This window comes from Solanum pennellii, chromosome 1, assembly GCF_001406875.1.
Source record: "Solanum pennellii chromosome 1, SPENNV200".
Lineage (NCBI taxonomy): Eukaryota > Viridiplantae > Streptophyta > Magnoliopsida > Solanales > Solanaceae > Solanum > Solanum pennellii.
In genome coordinates this window covers 104,067,774-104,088,096 of record NC_028637.1, presented here as the reverse complement: position 1 = coordinate 104,088,096, position 20,323 = coordinate 104,067,774, and the positions used below count along the sequence as shown (strand labels likewise).

General features: G+C 37.6%; 2 protein-coding genes across 3 annotated transcripts in view; one reads left to right on the top strand and one right to left on the bottom strand.

Moving 5' to 3' along the window:
* The first annotated feature begins 378 nt into the window (after nt 1-378).
* On the top strand, nt 379-15,274 carry LOC107002340 (copper-transporting ATPase PAA1, chloroplastic). 2 transcript variants are annotated; one of them, XM_015200323.2, is made up of 17 exons: nt 379-989; nt 1,085-1,138; nt 1,783-1,936; nt 4,812-4,886; nt 5,001-5,278; nt 6,343-6,576; nt 6,803-6,901; nt 7,048-7,197; nt 7,354-7,500; nt 7,755-7,805; nt 7,905-8,083; nt 9,607-9,745; nt 10,901-10,998; nt 11,103-11,343; nt 12,132-12,335; nt 13,749-13,829; nt 14,609-15,274. In XM_015200323.2, exons 1-17 carry the CDS (start codon nt 528-530, stop codon nt 14,852-14,854), a joined length of 2,892 nt encoding a protein of 963 aa, XP_015055809.1. In that variant the 5' UTR covers nt 379-527; the 3' UTR covers nt 14,855-15,274. The 2 variants fall into 2 exon arrangements, with proteins under 2 accessions (XP_015055809.1, XP_027774233.1); XM_027918432.1 differs by lacking the exon at nt 6,803-6,901.
* Nucleotides 15,275-15,356: 82 nt separating this feature from the next.
* The window catches only part of LOC107002351 (potassium transporter 7-like), a 10,593-nt gene continuing 5,626 nt past the window's right edge, over nt 15,357-20,323 (bottom strand). Inside the window, exons 6-10 of the mRNA XM_015200332.2 lie at nt 19,335-19,387; nt 18,600-18,714; nt 18,020-18,274; nt 16,674-17,196; nt 15,357-16,319 (exon numbers count right to left, since the gene is read on the bottom strand). Coding sequence (XP_015055818.1) covers nt 15,785-16,319; nt 16,674-17,196; nt 18,020-18,274; nt 18,600-18,714; nt 19,335-19,387 — 1,481 coding nt within the window. The 3' untranslated portion in view covers nt 15,357-15,784. The remainder of the gene's footprint in view (nt 16,320-16,673; nt 17,197-18,019; nt 18,275-18,599; nt 18,715-19,334; nt 19,388-20,323) is intronic.

Genomic DNA, 20,323 nt, shown 5'->3' with positions numbered 1-20,323 from the left:
CCCTTATAAAAAATGTATCAAAATGATACACCAAAATATAAACACGAATTATTTAAAATAAACAAAATCTAATTAAAATATCGTAAAGATTAATATCAATTTTAGAAAACTATCAATAAATTAGATCAATCTAATATTATTTTAACTTATCTCACCGTATATCATTATAAATCGAAATTCAAACCAAACGACTCTTTCAGTGTTGCCTTATGGAACGAAAGTAATTGTTACTTTTCAAAATACAGAAGTAGTAGGTGGGTTCCTTACACGTGATCAAAATACTCGAATGTACCTACCTACCCCGTAATTAATTCAACAAATCGGTAAATTACTTATTTACCCCTAAGCACGTTTACTACGCTTTCACGCCCGCTCAGCTACTACTTCATAATCCGAAGAGAATAAATGATGATCCAGCAAAAGGTGATAGAGCCATAGATAGCCATACTACTGCCAAGTATTCCCAATTTCTCATTACGGTACTGCAGCAAAAAGTTTTTTGCTGGTAGATCAGTCGAAGATCTGCAATGGAGTCTTCACTACTGACATCACCGGCGGCAATTTCTCGTTTGGTAGCATCGAGAACTGTCAATTGCAATTGCAGTCCTCTAATTTCTCAGTTCCACCGCCATTTTTCTACTAGGTCAACTCAGTTTGTACTGATGAGTCAACTCGCTCGATTCCATCTTCGAGCTGTATGTAACGGTGAGGTTCGAGGTCTGAACCGGTTCGGGTCGGTTTCTCTGTCGGGAAGTTTGGCAGCGGCGAATTTGCGCCCGGTTCGGAAGGACTTGCGGAGTGTTTCTGGTTCCGCAGCTTCTTTTGCAGCTAGTGGTGGAGGAAATGATAACCCCAGAGGTAATGGCGGTGGCGGCGGTGGCAATGGAGATGGTGCGACGGACGGTGGTAAGGAAAATCCTAGTGTTGTTGCTGAAACGGGTGAAGATATATCTGCTTTGTCCTCTGATGTCATTATCCTAGATGTTACTGTAAGTTACTCAGTTTTATTTCACCAATTGCTCTATGGATAATATCTGTAGTTTCGGACCTTTGAATATTCCACAAATTTGTCTGCACATTTTAGGGAATGACATGCGGTGGCTGTGCATCGAGCGTGAAGAGAATTTTAGAAAGTCAAGTAAGTATCCAATGGTACTTCCAACTCATGTTTTTCTCTTCAATTAAGCATCTCATGTTTATGCTGTAGGCCAAAATATAATATACCGCAGTAGACTCATTACAAGGTTTCTATTAGGAACTGAATGGTTAACTGTATCACATGATTATTAGCTGTCAGTGGCGAAGGGTAAAGCTAAATAGACCGAAGTCTTACTTGGCCTGGATTGTTTAATGTTTCCAACAGTGGGCGTATCAACATCAGTAGACTCAAAGGTTTAAATAAAATCAGTATGCATTTTGACAAAGGAGTGGTGGGTACTGTGGTTAGAAGTCTGAATAGGCCTCTGATTCGGATCACATGGAAACATTCCCAGACAGTTGGATCCTTAGTCGAAGACACAATTAGCTATCATAAGCCCAAAATATATTCTCTTCATGTGGAGATTATCTAGTAGTTTAGAGTGGAAAAGAAACTACCCTGAGAATTGTACAATTCTCTATGATTTTTTGGCTGTGCATAAATTACATAATTTACAGATTTGGGTTCATTCATATGTTTAACTAGCCTTTCTTCTGTTACTTGTATTCCTAGTGCACGTGCATTTTGTCTCTTTTATTTGTTAGTATTTTTTCACTTGACATTATGAAGTTCTGTATCAACAGCCACAAGTTTCTTCTGCTACTGTAAATCTTACGACGGAGACAGCAATAGTGTGGCCAGTATCAGACGCTAAGGTTGTACCAAATTGGCAAAAGCAGTTAGGGGAGGCTCTTGCAAAGCATTTGAGTACCTGTGGGTTCAAATCTAACGTTCGAGGTTAGCATTTGCTTCCAATAGTACCATTATTTTACACTAATGTATCATTAGCAATCAAAATAACAATTTGTTGAAAATCTCCAAATGTTGAATATGCTTGCACTGCTAGCAGTGAACTATAGGTGTACAATGTCGGACAGGGTGCTATACGAAAGAAATAGATGGTTCATAGAAGATTCAGGAATTTCTACATCTTCAACAGTTGTGTGCTTGTTTAAGATTTTTCAAGACGAGTTGCAAATTCGCAATGTCTGTTTGGTGCTTAGTCTTTCTAGCATCAAGGTTCCCCATATATGTTAGTTTTGATTAGGTCACCAGACGGTTGATACAAGAATGTAACTTGATCCCCTGGCCTTATTTTTGTAGAGCAATTAAGAGCAGCCATACATCCCTGTTTATTATTAAGGTGAGCCATAGTTTCACACTATTGATTAAAAGGAAGGGAATAACCACTTGTGGGATCCCACTGGGTATCTTGTTGTTGATTAAAAGGAAGGGAATAAGCTATGAGCTAAAAATACAACTGAAACCCATCCTCTGTCCTTCCTCTTCCTTTTTCTTCCGGGGTTGAATGATATTGCTTTTCGTCTTAAGAGTAGGAATTTAACTAATAGTATACTTATTTTGGTCCATTAGCACCTCTTAAATTTCAAGCAGATCTGAGAGTGCAATACACTTGGGGTATTTGTTACTTATGTGAAGCTTGGTGGGTAATTGACAGGTGAGGGAGCCATTGAAGGGGAATTTCCATCATGAAATGCAAAAGCTTTCTTGAAATGAGCAACCATTGTCCTTCATGGTATGTCCCTCTTATATTGACTAAAACCCTTCTCAGCAGCACCTCTTAGTCACTTCTCCCAGTATTTGATGAAATTAGAACATATTAGGTCAAAATGATTTTGATTTTGACAACAAGGTCCTTTTCATCTATAGGTGAGAGTTTCAGCAGCAAGAATTGGTGGATATGTTGAAGGGAGGAATTTCTACGAGGAGGCTGATGCATTTTGAATTATTGTACTGAGACAAGTTTATAAATGTTATTAGTTAATAGGACCTATGTTTAAATAAAATTTTACTGTTGTAGTTCACGCCGTGAAGACATTAACTATAAGGATGCGCCAGTTGTGTCCTTCCTTGTATCTTACCCATTCACTATGAGAAGGGGAACTTTTCGATTCTGCAATCTGTTATTATGGTGGAATTTGCAACTGTTGTGGCAATATTATTTAACTCGTTAGTGGGAAAACTTCGGTGAACTCAAAATTTTACTGTGATGATGTAATGTGTTTTCTTCTCTGTCGTTAGACATTACTTTATTTGGTCAACCTTTCCAGTCTCCCTTCTAATTGTATCTTTTCCTGGACACGGAACTCTGCCTTCAATTTGGGTTGTATTGCTATGAGATAGCAAATCATGTAAAACAAAGAAGCTGCACAAAATAGCAGATTCATAAATTCGCATCAATTTTTTTCAAATGGCTAGCCGGTTACTTCATAACTCCAGTCGCATCTTGCTTATGCTTAAGCTCTAAGCAAAAAGTCAAAACTTGCAGAGTTCATGTAAAACCTTGCTGCTAGCCTTCTACTCATGTTTCTTTGCATCTGGGGCGCATTCCGTTCCTGCCATAGTTTCAGATTCTTCATCAAATACAACTGCTTGTAGCTAAGGTTCATCAATTGGTAGCAGATGGCTCAATCAATTCACTAGCTACATCATTAACTAAGAAACTAATTTCAGTGTTCATCTGAAAGTATCTGAACCAAAACCCCTTCTCAAAAGAGTATCTGAACCAAAAGACAAAAGTGATACATATAATCATTTCAAAACTAAGCTGAACCTTTAATCTCATAAACTATAACTGTGGAAGCATCTTAATCTTTTGACATTGATTATTTCCACATTTCCACTCCATTTAGTATATGGTATATGTATTGTTTAACTTATTAAGTGATCCTCTATTCATATTGTCAATCACTTATTAATTCTATTCATGTGTAGCTTCTTTGCCTTTAAAAGTTAACTGCTTGTATATGGAAGTTATCCATATTAATAAAATTATTTACCTTGTAAAGAGAACATATGATGTCTAATGTTTTATTAGTTAACTTTAGCTGCTCTGGAAAAACAACCCATTAGGTTAAAGGCACTCCCTCAATTAGACTTGATCCACATAAAAGGAAGGCAGGCAGAATGATCAAAAGAAACTTTGAGGCGATTCTTGCGACTGAAGTAGATTGCATTAGGTAATTGTTGGAATATAAAGGTTGTGGTGAAAAGGGTAAGTGTTAGACAACTCATGATGATCAAAATAGAGGGAAGTAGTTTAAAGTGGGTGCACTTCTGAATATTTTCCTGGATTTACTTTTCAGTGCCCAGTCATTTACTTTATTTCAAAATCTTCTCGACTGGGAAGTATAATCTTGGAGAAAAAATTACCTTCATTTGTGTCCCGTTGCCTCCTGCCTAATAAAATTCAAGGTGCGTGACATGATTATTGGAATGGTTTGCATGTGTAGAGGGATAGTGATGCAGTTGTGACATGATTGCTGATAAACACTTCCTGAATGAGTTGATTTGTGCAACACCGTTGTTTGTGGTTGTGTAGACTCAATCTGACTTCACTTGTTCGGTTGAGTTAGGATAAAATTCTTGTTTTGATGCTTTTTGGTTGAGTTTCCTAGTTGTCCCAACACTTCGTTATGTTCTAGAACAACTAAAAGTGATTTGATAATTTTTTGTTGTTATCCCTTAAGTATCATAAATTCCAGGAATAACATCAGCATTGATATCTTCCTTCTTTATCTGATTGCATATCACCTTCTTGTTTGAAGTGTTTCCATTTGTATCAGCGTGACATGGGTCTAATTTAATGCAGATTCAAGAAGGGAAAACTACTTCGAAATATTTGAGAAGAAGATGAATGCAAAGCGTATTCAGTTGAAAGAAAGTGGTACATGCCTTACTTAGGAGTTCCCCTTCCATCTATTTTCTAAGATCTCACATGTATGGGACTTTGTTGATCAGCGTGTAGCTACATGCCATTAATAACCTAAATTTTTAACAGGTCGTGCGCTTGCCGTCTCGTGGGCTTTATGTGGAGTGTGCCTTGTCGGGCATCTCTCTCATTTCCTTGGAACCAATGCTTCATGGATCCATGCAATTCATTCCACGGGTTTCCATATGACTCTATCTCTGTTTACTTTGCTTGTACCTGGTCGACAACTTATTATTGATGGTCTGAAAAGCCTAATTAAAGGATCACCAAACATGAATACATTAGTTGGTCTTGGGGCCTTGTCATCATTTGCTGTGAGCTCAATGGCAGCCTTAATACCAAAGCTGGTAACTCTATTTACCAATATTGTGTACTTTGTTCTGGTGAATAAATGCTTCATCTAAAGACTTGAGGCATACACATCATGTGATCAGGTTCTGCCAGGATTGCCTGCTTGGGCAAAATACTTGAGTAATAGAATATCTTCATTCATCCAGAAGCCCTTTGACTGTTAAACATAATGAATTTACCAATGTTTTGAATAGCAGATGAAGTTAAACAAGCCCCTAAAACTTAAATCTGAACCTAAAGCCACTAACATGCCCCCAATATGTTCATGCAAAGGAAATGGTAAAGGTTGGATGTGGTATATAAGGTTCACTAGCATGCTTCAGTAACAGATGCATTGCTTTGGAGTTGGACTGTTTTTTCCTTGAACTGAGGGTCTATCGGAAACAGTCTCTCCACCTCCAAGGTAGTTGTAAGGCCTTCCTAGACTTGACCCTCCCCAGACCCCAATTTTGGGATTACACTAGGAATATCGTTGTTGCATCAGTTACAGATGCATTGTGCTCTCTTGTATTGTTCTGTACTGGCTTCATGTTTGCTTCACTTTTATGTCTATAATGTACCTATATAATATCAGATAGGATAATTCTAGATGGTTAATAACATCCTTGCTAAGACAAAGCTGAATGTTACCAGAATTTAAGTGGGAACATAGTTGACAGTAAAAGGAGGAGGCTCTGACTGACCTTATTTAAAGTGCCTTGAGGCTTTCGGTGTAACTATGTTTTATCGTTTGTTGAGGTTCTGCCGTCTTTTTATTTAGAAAAGATGGGGTAATCGGTAATCCATAAAAATAGGTATTAATCAATAAGCTTTCAAGCAAGCATCCTCTATTAAGTGCCTACTCCATATTCAGTTGGAGCTTTAGGAGCTTTTCTCTTTGTCCATGAAGATAGTAATGACTTTGCTGTATTACAGTAATACTTACTATTTTTTTAAAACAAGAACTTTTCTGTAGTTCAGTATTGCATTACTTCCCAATCGTTCAGAGAGATTATTGTCAGCTTTGATCAGTAATACCTGCAGCTGCCAGCTAGCTTTCATCTATTGACCTTTCCTGTAGGGTTGGAAAACATTCTTCGAGGAACCTGTTATGTTGATTGCTTTTGTCTTGCTGGGAAGAAACCTTGAGCAGAGAGCTAAAATTAAAGCCACAAGTGACATGACAGGCCTTCTCAATGTCTTGCCATCTAAAGCAAGACTTGTAGTCAGTGGAGATTTAGGGGAATCGAGCTCCACTGTTGAAGTTCCTTCTAGCAGTCTGTCAGTCGGAGATCAGATCATTGTTTTACCTGGGGTAAGTAAGCAGCGCTTAGTCTTCACATTGCATTTACCTTATTCGGTTTACCTGAAGCTGTTTCCTGTGGAGCTGGGACAGTTCTTACTTGAATCGGCTGTGTTGTCAATCTCCCTCTTCTGTTATCTACAAGTGTAAAATAAATGCACAACGTGTGATCTGTAGAAATGTTATGATCAGAAATAGCAACCAATAGCAGTTGAATTTACTGCTTATTGAAATCCAGGACCGTGTTCCAGCTGATGGAATTGTCAGATCCGGTAGAAGCACAGTTGATGAATCAAGTTTTACTGGGGAGCCATTACCTGTCACTAAATTACCTGGGGTAGTGAACCTATCTTCTCATATCACCTGCTGCTTTCCTTTGTTAAACATTTGCTTTATGGTTGGACAGATATCCAGTTTAAAGTTCCATCTGATTTCTCTTCTTCAATTAGAATAATATCATGATAGGTTATTTTTATGAATTAGGCCGAAGTTGCCGCAGGAAGTATAAACCTTAATGGAACACTTACTGTTGAAGTGCGACGACCAGGTGGTGAAACTGCAATTGGGGACATTGTTAGATTAGTAGAGGAAGCACAGAGTAGAGAAGCTCCCGTGCAGCGGTTGGCTGACAAGGTTTCCATTTTAAATATGTTTCCTCCTTAAGTATACAATATCTGGCAGTTGGAGGTCTACGTGGTTCACCCAAATGACTGTCTATATTGTATGCAAAAGGATTTTGATTTGTATGCTTGTCCTGAAGACAACTTGCTTACTTCTCTTTACTACTAGGTTGCTGGGCATTTTACCTATGGGGTAATGACACTTTCCGCTGCCACATTTATGTTCTGGAACCTTTTTGGTGCTCGCATTCTGCCTCCTTCCCTATATCATGGAAGTGTTGTTTCGCTAGCATTGCAGCTCTCATGTACTGTGCTGGTACGTTAGTATATAAATCCGTATGTACTGAGTTGATTTTCTATAATTACCCTAAGGTCCCACAAGATAATTTTTTGAATCTGATGATTGAGTAATCCTTATTGTAAAATCTTTTTAACTAACCACTACTGCTCTTTCCATAGTATTTTTAATTTCATGCTCTTTTTGCATTATGTGGTAAGGCATGCTTCTATTTCCATGCTTATATTTTTCTCTCTTTGCTCTGAGTAATTGGATTTTGCTTGTGGTTGCAGGTTATTGCCTGTCCATGTGCACTTGGTCTTGCCACTCCTACTGCAGTGATGGTAAAGAAATATAGATGTCCTATTGCACTGTCATCTTAAATCCAGGCATGGTCCTGACACTTGATGCAATACTAATTATATAGACATTTTTGTGTAAAGGTTGGAACCTCACTTGGTGCCACTAAAGGCTTGCTTTTGCGTGGTGGAAGTGTCCTAGAAAGATTCTCAACAGTGAATACAATTGTGTTTGATAAGACTGGGACACTGACTATCGGTAGACCAGTTGTGACCAAAGTTGTGTCTCAAGGTCAAGGCCATCAAGAAGATGCAGATGCAAGGTTGAGTTCATTCTTTTAGTGTATTTATTCTAACTCACTCCTGGCTGTATTAGGCGTTCCAAAATGCAAACTACTTTCTTAAAAAGGATTTGATTTTCTTCAATAAAAAGGGAAGTATTGATACATTCTATTTGACGTAAAAAATATATTAAATCCATTTTAACTTGTTAAACACAAATTTGTTCGATGAACTCTAAATACAATTTTTTCTTTCCTACTCATAAGAAGTAAGGTCAGTGTGTTTTCTAACATATACTTAACGATTCACATTTTAATTCTTTCACTTCGTGCAAACTTAGACTATCGTATTATGATGAAAGGAGTAACTTATCAGTTTCCATAATTCCATCCTTGCATTCTTTATCCAGTAGATTCGATTATTCTTTGATTAAAGTACTTCCTATCAAGGCAAGTTACCACTTTCCAAAAAAAAGTACTTCCTGTCAAGGCATGTCAAAAAACTTAATAGACAACAATATCAGGAAAGAATGAATAGTGATTGAAATATGGAAGACCAAATAATGGAAGTCCTTGAATTTATTTTCAGGAAGACTTTTGTGAGTTTTGCTTGCATTGCAGAGGTCAATGTATTTTTTGTTATAGCATTCTCTTTTAATAAAACGTTATTATCGTAAATAAAAACTTATTAATGAATTGACTTTGTTTAAGAATACACTATCTGCTGGATTAACTCCCAAGTCTCTTACCTTCTCTGTGACTTCATAATATACGGACACCCACAAGAAAGTATCCAGTGTTTGTATTTACTATTTGTTTTCTCTTGAGAAATCGAGCTTGGGTCTTAATCCAACCTCAAAAACTAGCTCATGAGGTGAGGATTGCCCAAAACTGTATAAGGAGACAACACTTCATTCCCCCCGCTATTCTTGAAACCAATGAGGTTCTAACACCCTTCCGTACAGTTAGATATCTATGCATGGATGACAGAACATGGCCCAATATTGGGTAACCAAAAATTAGGATGGGTTTGGTTGTGATACCATGTTAAGAAAATAGACCTTGTGTCTAACTCAACTAAAAGTTAGCTCATGAGGTGAGCTGCCAAAAGTAAGAAAGGAGACAACAACCCATTCCCTCAACCAATGTGGGACAGTAGTAGACTTTTGTTTCCCATATACTTGTTGTGTACTGTTTGAATGATGGATATGCTAGGAATAGGAAAATCATGAATGATTCTGCATGATGGAATAAAATCAACCAGTTAGCACTTCACCACCTTTATATTTCATCATCAAATCATCTCTTGTTCTAGTTGTTCACTTCTTTTTCTGTCTTCTTTTTGCTAAATTATGCTAGTCATCTTCTTTTTGCTGCTTCCTTCTGTTGCTTTGTGCATAGTGGTGTTAGACGTTAGTTGTCAATCTTTGGATGTTGTTTCTTTGATAACAAAATTTTGGACTACGGAAATTGTTTTAAAACTAAGTGATATTCAGATATCTAGTAGAAGGAAAGGTGTCAATGGTAATTTTTCATTGAAGATAATGAGCGAAGTTTTGGTACAGACAAGATTCGACTTCACCTTGTCAGTGGTCAGAAGTTGATATTCTGAAGTTTGCTGCTGGAGTTGAATCAAATACCAATCATCCAATTGGAAAAGCAATTATAGAGGCTGCTCAGACGGCAAAATCTCCAAAATTGAAGGTACTTCTCATGTTCAGTGCTCCTTTTTCAGTGTTTACCTATTTCTTTGTAGGAACGGTATCCAAATTTAGCTCATGAACTTTGTCTTCAAGAATCTTAGCGATTTGAATTGCATGATATATTAACAGTATTTGTCCATGTTATCTTTCTCTTACGCATGCATGAATGTGCTCACACATCAGCAAAGCAATGATAATTTGGCTTTAACACTGTATTGTCATCTGTAGTATGCATCAAACTTGTCCAGTTCTCCAAATTGTGATTTTAGGGATCAGTGGAAAGGATGTAAGAGGTCCCCCAGTGCTGCAGAGAGGAAATGGAGCAATATGGCATACCAGTTTCTGAAAATTTATGATTATGCATAATTCTTTTCATCGTTTCTCCACTTGTAATATGAAGATTAGTAACAAGAGGAGTGTGATGGGCCCAATTTTTATTTATCAAAGCCAGGAGACTTGAAATCTGTAATGTTCGGTAACTTAATCATGCAAATTGGAAGTCAATTAGCTAGTCAGAAAATTGATGTGTTGTTCATGGAATTCCAAAGCTGCCGAAGGGACAAATATGTTACTACCATTAAGAAATAGTAACTGTTGAAAAAATTGATTTGTCCTAAGCTATACTAATAAGTATTGAAGCGACTTTTGGCACATTGGACAAATTATTTGGTTACTTGGAATAATGAGTGTACAGGAGCTCCCTCATTAGAGTATTCAAATGGAATTGAATATACCTTTTTCTTTCATTAACAAGGTTTCAGATTCCCGCTTGACACATTTTCTTTGAATCTGTTGAATTCTGTGAACATCATTTAAGCTTTAGGTTGTTGGAAATAAAAAGTTCTATTTATTTGTTAAGTTTGCAACAGCCAGCTGATGTGCAGCCTGCACGCATGGTTTCTTTTCTTTGACTATGGCACCATTTTGTTTGTGGATGGCAGTGAGACTTGATACTCGGAACTGCTATTATGCAATATTGCATACTTGCATTGCATGTACCATCTAACTAAAGTTTAAGCTATCTGCAGTAATATTAATTTCGTGTTGCTATCTGACTAGATCTAGTGTTATTGTTGGGCTTAGATATTTGTTGTGTCCACTGTCAATATATAGCTAGTGTGAACGCTCCCCATATTTCTTAATTGTGTACATGCAGGTTTTGGATGGAACGTTCATGGAGGAGCCTGGATCTGGTGCTGTAGGGTATATTGATAATAAAAGGATTTCTGTTGGCACACTAGAGTGGGTCAAAAGGTAGTTTCTTCTTTCTGCTTTTAGTCCACTATCTTTTTCTGTTGGACAATGTTAATATCCTTCTTAAATACAGTCATGTTTTGATACTACTCCAAGTTCTGCAGACATGGAGTTCTTGAGAATCCGTTCCAAGAATCTGATGACTTTAAGAACCAATCAGTAGTATATGTGGGAGTCGATGGCGTCCTTGCTGGTCTAATTTATGTTGAGGACCAAATCAGAGAAGACGCAAGGCATGTTGTCGAATCTTTGACAAAACAAGGGATTAGCACTTATTTACTGTCTGGTGACAAAAAGAATGCTGCTGAATACGTTGCATCTGTTGTTGGCATCCCTAAGGAAAATGTAAGCAGTTTCACCTCTTATAAGACCAGAACCTCCAAATTCGTTAGGGGATGTTCTTTGTACCTAAATGTATGTTTCAAGCTGCAAAGTGGATCTAATGTTTCCACAGGATATGGCAAGATATAGGGAGTGTCGTCTGCTCTAAAGAGAACTACATAGATCGTAAAAGCAAATTAGCTAAAACTGATAGGAGGAATCTTTTATGAGCTTTATAATATAAGACCTTGATCTCTGGCATCATTACTCACAGAATGTGTAAGTTGAGTCATTCATTACCTTTCTATTAAGATAAGAAAGAATTGTACAAGTCCGTACCTGTCAGTTCTCAAGTTGGTTCTTAAAAGGGTGTACACCTTATCATGTGGCCACAGTACACCAATTTTTAGACTACACTGAGATGTGATAGCTCATTTAGATTGGTTTCACTATAGTTTTGGTACATAATGTAGACTCTTTATGGAGAATTATTTGATAGAAATTATGGTTAAGCAATTAGTACATGATAGCTAATAGATATTAGCGTTTGTTTCCTTTTATTCAACAGTTGATAATGCCTAACTAAATAGAAATGTGTTGAATGACTTGAATCAAATTTTCTTGTTCCCTTCCCTTTTAAAAATGCTTATGTGAGATGGATAAACCAGTTACAGTAGAGAGAGCCATATAGCCGCGAAACTAGGTGTTCTGCGAAGGATAAGATATGCAACTATCACTATGCATAGAAGATCTCCTGTTTTCAGGATGTTCAAACAGATGAAAATGTCAACAAGATAGATGGTTGAATGCAGGTATATTATGGAGTCAAACCAGATGAAAAGAATAAATTTGTAAGCAGACTACAAAAGGATCAGAAAGTTGTAGCTATGGTGGGTGATGGAATAAATGACGCTGCAGCCTTGGCGTCAGCACATGTGGGAATAGCAATTGGTGGTGGAGTTGGAGCTGCAAGTGATGTGTCTTCTATTGTACTGATGCACGATCGGTTATCTCAGGTTTTCCTTCTCTCCTATTTGCAACTTTCACAGCTTTCATGTTCTTTCTTTCTTTTCTGGAACTAGAGTAACCTGGCTTCAGTTTCTGTGTGTATGGTAAGATTGGGCAAAATAATCTCTTGTTCTGGTTTTAAGGTTTTAGCTTTCAGAACACGTGCTGATAGTATTGTAACTCTAAGATTTGCACACTTGAATCAGATCAACAGATAGAAATAGTTATTACATTGTATATGTTTACTAAAGTTTGTTTGGAACAGATAATCACTTTCTCTAGAAGAGCCTTTTGAGTCCTGAATTCCCCGACATAGCATTTGGGAGTGAAACTCCCATGCTTATGTGTTTAAATTTATGTGCATCTTGAATAAGTTGGCTGTCTAAATAACCAATCATTTTCTTTGCCACTGTAAATCATTTAGAGCTCACAAGAAGTCACAAATCCTTGTAAGAATGCACTCATGGAGTCTCACATGAATTACTTGAGATTTTTTGCTTAAATAGTATTTAAGTTTTAAGGCACGCTACACTGTGATACTCTACCGCAATAAGGTTTCTTGGTGAGTGATGATACGTTGTAACAATACATTGGTCTGGGAACTCTCTTACTCTCAAAATTGGGTGGCAGTGTTCTTAGTAGAATCAAATGTGGAGATTTTACATGAAAGTGAATTCTAGGTGAATGAACTGATCACCAGGATCTAAATCATTTAGTACTTAAGTATGTTTATTACCTAGTTGGCTAGGGATAATTTCAGGAGAGGTAGAGGTAGACATAGGAAGAAAAAGTATTGGGGACTGCTTATCGAAGACATGACCTTGGACAAGAGGTTGTGGATGACACGTTTACGGTAAAAGATTTGTAGGCAGTGGGCGTTGTCTTGCTTATCCTTCCATACCGCTAGTTGTAGTATTTCCCCTGTAGTTTCTTGTCCTTTGAATTATGTTATCTTCTACAGTTCCTTTGTACTTAAATTATCACACTATTTTGTTGCAATTACTATTTCTTTCTTTTTTTTCCTTTTTCAGGATGCTTTCTATAGTATTTCACCAGGATTTCTTCACCTTCCATTATTTTAATTTTTTTTCGATTTGCATTGATATGTTTTTCCTTGAGCCGAGAGTCTACCACAAACAGCCTCTCTTCCTCCCAAGGTAGGGGTAAGCTCAGCATACACTCTGCCCTCCCCAGGCCCCACCGATAGTCTTAAAAAGAAATTGTCTACTGACAGAAAATATTGGGCAGCGGCTTCTTTAGAGTTTTTCTTTTAGTTCTTGCTCTGTCATCATGTTGTTAGGGTATTATACTAAGGTTGCAAATCAGGTAAGGACTTCTGGATCAATGGATGCTAGTATTTCTTCATGATGTCTTATCTTGCATGTTGTAATATAATTTGTAACAAAATCACCTTTCTGCAGTTGCTCGATGCTCTGGAGCTAAGCAGGCTAACAATGAAGACTGTAAAACAAAACCTCTGGTGGGCCTTCGGATACAACATTGTAAGTTTTTCGGTATCAACTCTCCATGAGAACAGGACGAGTTTCTTTGTGCATTGCCATCTTAAACAAGTAAACTGTTTAAGTTAAAGAGATGGTATTAATTTGCTACATGCAAATCACTGATTAAAGATTTTAATGACCATGCTTGAGGCTTATTCAAATTTATGGGAGGGTAAGACTCTTGCTTCCTTTTCTGCCATGGCAAGTCATTGCTTTTGGACGCCTACCAATCTCTGTTAGTTTGCCTGGAATCACTGATGGGAATGCTATTCATTCTCTCTTTTTCCTAGTCTGCACAAAGCCCCCTCCCAAAAGAAAAAACAATCAAGCGGTGTATTTTCCTTTTGTTATCTTTCAAAACCTGAGTAGTCAGTCCCATACGAAAGATCTTAACCTACATATGTGCAAGGCATGTGATACAATAAGAATCTTGCTGCTGATTAATTGTGCTCATGCAGAAGCTACATCTGTGAAATTGCATAGTATTTAATTTGGAGAATGTGTGGACCCATGCTTTAATCACATTCAGAAGTATCCCATGATCTTTGCAAGTAAAGATAAGAGAGGGAAACAAGATTACTGATCTGTTTCTCATGAACACAGATGCGTGTGGCCACATACTAGAAAAACCATAACAAACATACAAATTTTTTGTTGATCCTCTCGAAATTATATTCTCTGGGAGACCACCGCCAATCACTAGTGTCTTTTCCGATGCTGTGAGCTATTAATTCAGTTTCTTCTTCGTATGTCCTTACTCTTAATCTTTGCTCCAACAGGTTGGAATTCCGGTAGCTGCTGGAGTCTTGCTGCCATCTACTGGAACCATGCTCACTCCGTCAATAGCAGGAGCTCTCATGGGCTTAAGCTCAATTGGCGTGATGACAAATTCATTGTTACTGAGACTCAAGTTTAAATCAAGGCAGAAGGAAATACATGGACAATCAGTAATAGTTGATATCCCTTTTGATTCTGAAAGCTTGAATCAAGAAAAATTGAAACATCCATATCCAACATCCAGATAGTGAATCCTCAAAAGCCCAGTCAGTGATTCATTCCAACACTCGGTTAGTTCTCCACTTGGGATACCAATCAGTTGTACGGAGTATAATATTGTAGTTGCCGCAGTTTGGACGGACATGGATGGGGGACTCTGCTTCGGATCAAAGCTTATCAGCCATCAAATTCTAATGGATCCCGCTACCTGCAGTTTTACATGGTTGGGGGATGCGGATTTATGTTCATCACAGACTACGTACAGAAACTGTATACCAAGTTTCTAGGCACTGAATCAATCTGTCTAGGGAATCACAAACAGTTTGGTTAAGCATTAAATGTGTAATAGTTGGTTCGTGCCAAGAAAAGGCTTCAGCATATTTAGGCAGAAATGTCGTCCAACTGAGCACTTCTTCTTTTACCGAATCTGAGATCTACAACAGGCTAAAGAAGGTGCAACATAGCAATAACGATTTGCAAAATAGAAACAGGATTTGTCAAATCAGTATAAAACCAAGGAAATTTAGAGCGTTTGGACATGAATCAATCAACTTTGATCAATCATAAATTAGTTACAGTCCGGTAAAGTTGAGTCTATCCTACTCCGATACATCTAATTCCTGTGTTTTGCAAAAGTAAATTTGGTCTAGTTTCTCACTTAGCTAACATACAAGTTTACACGGATTTCCATATCTTGGAAATAAACAGCCCCATGCGCAACCCAACAAAGTAAGTTGATGAACCCATTATACAACTACACCAGAAGCCAAATCTTCCAAGCTCTAAGACAAGGACATCCAAAATTCCACCCTGCGATATCCAACACAGGCGTATAACAATATCTGTGCATCCATCAAACGGTCAGGCAATGGTTATGACGTAAGATCATGACGCCAAGTTGACAGATAACCAAAAATTTTGCCAAAAAACCTTTATGTGGACCTATACAAAAAGAAACCTCACACCATATATTGCATGCCGACCTGCACTAGATGCGAATGCGGTACACTCAAATTGGCAGTTCCCCTTCTGCTATTCTTTCTCAAGAAAGCATAAAAATAATTTATGACAAGCTTCTTAATGAACCATGAATTCTTCCTTGCCCTAATATCTCCGTGACCAAGAAGATAGACCACGCCAGATTCTTTGGCCTTGCGTATAAATGAGAGCTCCTTTTCAAGGGATTGCTCTGCCTCAGACACTAAAGACTCAGAAGACGTTCCAGGTTTCAACTCTTCTGAAGTGCTTTCTTCCATAACTGCCTTTCCTGTGTCCCTAAAATCAGCTAAGAGAGGAATGCCTAGCGAATAAACACTTCCATTCGGAGCTATAAGGACCCTTGAGTAGGAGTACTCTTCTTCAGAGTCTGAACATTCACCATCACTCTCAATTGACCGCTCCTGAGCTTCTCTGCGTATGAACTTCTCAAGACTTTCAATGAGCAGTTGCTCGAAAGTGTGGTGATTTTCTTTACGAGCATCCTTGTACCCATATCTGTAGATCCAAAGTTTTGGACAGAGAAATTAGTGGCCAAGTAACCTTAGATGCACATCAATTGCAGATGAGAAAGCAAATATTACGACAGAACACTGTTATAAGCATCCAACGCATAGGGGGTACAAAGATAAGGTGGTTCTTTAGCCATTGTTTGTTTGAAGAGAAGAATTAACCATCACGCACATAAGTTACAACCCTAAAGATTAGGAAAGTTTCAGCTTCTCAAAGGTAACCATCTGCCAAACTTATTCATTTAACCATCTGTCATGCAGCAGTTTTAATAAAGTTGGACTCAATATTTGTGCAAAATATGTCGTGAAGGTACTAGTGAAACAGGGGAATTTAGTTTACCTGGCAATACAACGGAATATGTGGTAGCTCCTGGGACAGACTCGCCGGAACAGGAACCTTTCATTTTGTGGTACAACTGGAACAGGAACATACTTTATACAAACAAAAATAATCATCGAATGCACAGCAGGTAGAGTGGTGAGAAAATGTCCAAATATGGCCGGTATTCCCTTTGCTAGTTCATTGTAAAGCAAGCCAATTCCAGGAGCTCTTATAGTTCCAAGGTTGGGGCCCAATTCGCGCAACAAATCCATAGACATCTTTTGCTTGACTTCAGTTTCATACTTCAGCTTGCTTCCATAATTCCAGATGTACATAATCAGGAACAAGACAACAGCAAAAACAAGTATAATCCAACTTCCATCTCCCACACTCCATAAAACAGATGAGAAGAATGTTAACTCCAATCCCAAGAGGATAATGATAAAACTTAGCACAACTAAGATGTTGATCTGCCATATCAGAAGCATAACAATTGTAACCAATATTGTTGTTATCATCATCACTCCAAGCTCTGCTATGGCTGTCAAACAGGGTATGCATCAGAAATCAACAAGGCGGTCTATAAATCATTTGATGAACACTTGGAAGCAACTTAAGTTTTTCATCATCAAAGACAACTCTGAAATAAAATACAAAATTTACAAGAAAGTTTTCTCCTACATACCATAGTTAACAAGAAAACTTCAAACAGAGGTAGGTTAAGTTTCTTCGCGAACAAATGAATCACTGTACATGTACTACACACTACAAACAGACTCTGCCACAAAAGAATATGTAGTGATGCGGGAGAATTAGGGTTACAGTGACGAAAAACCAGCATTTTTGTCAACCAGTTTACAAGTGCTCCCTGTCATCTTCAAATTTTGGAATTGATAAAGAAAGTTGAAAGATAAAATTAAAATACTGAAAATAGTAAAACACTGCAGGTTTTCACGAATGAGTTTGAAAACTCATGTCATTTCCGAGGGTTTTAATTCCGAAACACCAGACAAATCAATGTAACAAGTTAACAAGATGGTAAAAAGAAGAAAATAGTGAGCATTTTATATAGGGGTAAGGTTGCATAACACTACCCTCCCCAACCCTCCCCAGACCCACCACATGTGGGATTACACTAGGTAATGTTGTTGTGAGCATGTTATATAACAAAGATTGTGCAGTGCTTACATCTGAGACGAATTAGCAAGATGGTATATGGACAAAGGTATTTCAATTTTGTATCTACTTACTTTCAAACATTAATTAGAAAAGCTCCAAGTGCAAATCAATCTAACATTAAGTAATAAGGAAACAGAGAGAGCAATCAGCAAAGAAATTGTAAGTTCTAAAGAGAATAGGATTACCATAAGCATTTCCGATCTCGTATATACTTGAGATAGAGCAGACCAACACCAAAGACAACGCCAGAAGAAACCAGTTCATGACTGGGATATAAATCTGACCCATGAACTTCCGGGACGTATGAACAATCTTGAGGCGAGGGAAGCAGCCTAGAGCTGTGGATTGTTTAATGCACGAAAAGGTCGCTGTGGTCATTGCCCTACTGGCAATTAAAGCAGCTATATTGGCAATCAAGAAGACAGGCCAGAAAGCTCCACCTGCATATAATTGCAGAATTTCACCCAATGAATACATTGTCTGTGTGCTATGTTGCTCGGACTCTTCGAAAATGTAATTGGGTGTGTGTCAGACCCTTCAAAAGCAGTGCATTTTTGGAGGATCTGACATTGGTGCAGCAACATTTTTGGAGTCCGAACAAATTAGTCTGTGTCCTTATTATATTCAGAGACCTATCTGTAATAATGAAAACTACACATGATTTTTCTCATAATGTCTCCCATTGTTTTTCTCATAATTTTTCCACGGTTATCGATAAATAAACAAGATGTTTTCAGAGTGAGTACTCCAGGACTAAAGATTTACTTGGCACAGAAGAGAAGAAAGCTTGTGTTGTGTCGGCATGGTTCTCCATCAGGTAAGCAGCTTGACCAAGGTATCCCAATAGAAGGCACGGAAGCACAAGGAACATAAATGTAAGCTGCAAATTAGAGAACATTCTACTATCAATAATTATATATGCCAAATTGAACATCTTTAGTGACATAAAAGAGAGAAGCACGGTTATGTCCCAAAAATGCACAGATCTATAGTACAATATAAGGGGTCGTTAAGTAGAGTGTATAAGAATAATGCTAAATAGAGTGTATTAGTAATACTTGCATTAGCAATGCATGTATTAGTTATGCTTGCATTAGGTATACATAAATTATTTTCATGCATTGTTTGGTTTGATGCAGTAAAAAATAGCATGCATTGCATAAAAATTTAATTTACAAAGATACCCTCCACTATTGAGGTAGAAAAGATGTTACAAAGGTTTTGAGGGGCAATTGGGTCTTTAATCATACTAATGCATGCATTATGCATTGCTAATAACTAGAAATCCATGGTATTAGTAATACACACCGTAATACACAATACAGTGTATAGCTATAATGCAAACATTAGTTATACATCGGGTGGAAAAGAGTACCAAACAAGGTACTAGTGATACACAAGGCTAATGCATGCATTATTATTCCTAATACATTCTACCAAACGACCCCTAAGAGTATTACACACCCTTCCTACCAAAAATAAATAAATTCTACTGCATACCTGAACTGATCTTACAGAAAAATAGCAAAGGTCTGCAAACATTGCCTCGGAACCTGTATTTCAGAATTGGTGATCAGCTGTTTATCTAAGAAAATGGATAAAACAAGAACAGGCTAGATGGCAAAATCACAAACACAACGTATCCTAAAAACTCAAAAAGAAGATACTAGGACACAAAAATTAATGGACGACGCAATAAACAAACGTGAAGATGTCTTGCTCACAAAGCCACACACTAATAAGAAGACCAGCTTAATTTTTACGACAGATTCTGTTGCATATAAAAGCTTGACCAGGAGTTTTACCCTTTAAAATAGTAAAAGAGTACAAACAGAAGTGCATATGGCTCCGAATGAGTCACTTACTTAAAATGCTTCACGATCTACCAACTCAGTGGTTCTATTTTTATTAAATCTGCATTATGCATGCAGGTTCGGACAAGAATGGAGAGAAATGACTTGGAGATGTTATTTTTCATACCCTACAACGGAAATGAGAATACTGCAATGGACACAAGCTTATTCAGATGATACGAAGATATTTAAGATGAAATTTGACCAAACACCACATTAGGAAGTGAAATGATAATGATAAATGTTCCCATATAGCATGACCGGCACAGGCAAAATCTTTGTTGAACTTCTAGTTCAAGCTAAATTTGCAAAATGTACTCATCACATAAGTGTCCAAGGAAACTACTTAAAAAACGTCCATATCCAAGGGACGCGTTTTTCCCCAAAAAACTAGCAACAAGTTCATGCTAAAACGCTATTATAAAGGGAGATCTCTGAGCTGGCGGATTTTTGGTGATACAACATCAAGCAATATATGTCAGTTCCAAACCTTTCTTCTTCAATAAAAGCCAATTTATTAAGTCGAAATTTACCCTGCAAATACATGTCCCTTAGCCCCTCCTACATACACGCTCAATCTCATCTCTTTTTTTTTTTGTGTGTGTGTGTGGGGGGGGGGGGGGCAATGGTGAAGTA

Coding starts and splice junctions, on each gene's coding strand:
- LOC107002340 (XM_015200323.2), top strand. CDS start 528: ATGGAGTCTTCACTACTGACATCACCGGCGGCAATTTCTCGTTTGGTA. Junction 4,887..5,000: donor TATTCAGTTGAAAGAAAGTG/GTACATGCCTTA, acceptor AATTTTTAACAG/GTCGTGCGCTTGCCGTCTCG. Junction 8,084..9,606: donor CAAGAAGATGCAGATGCAAG/GTTGAGTTCATT, acceptor GTTTTGGTACAG/ACAAGATTCGACTTCACCTT.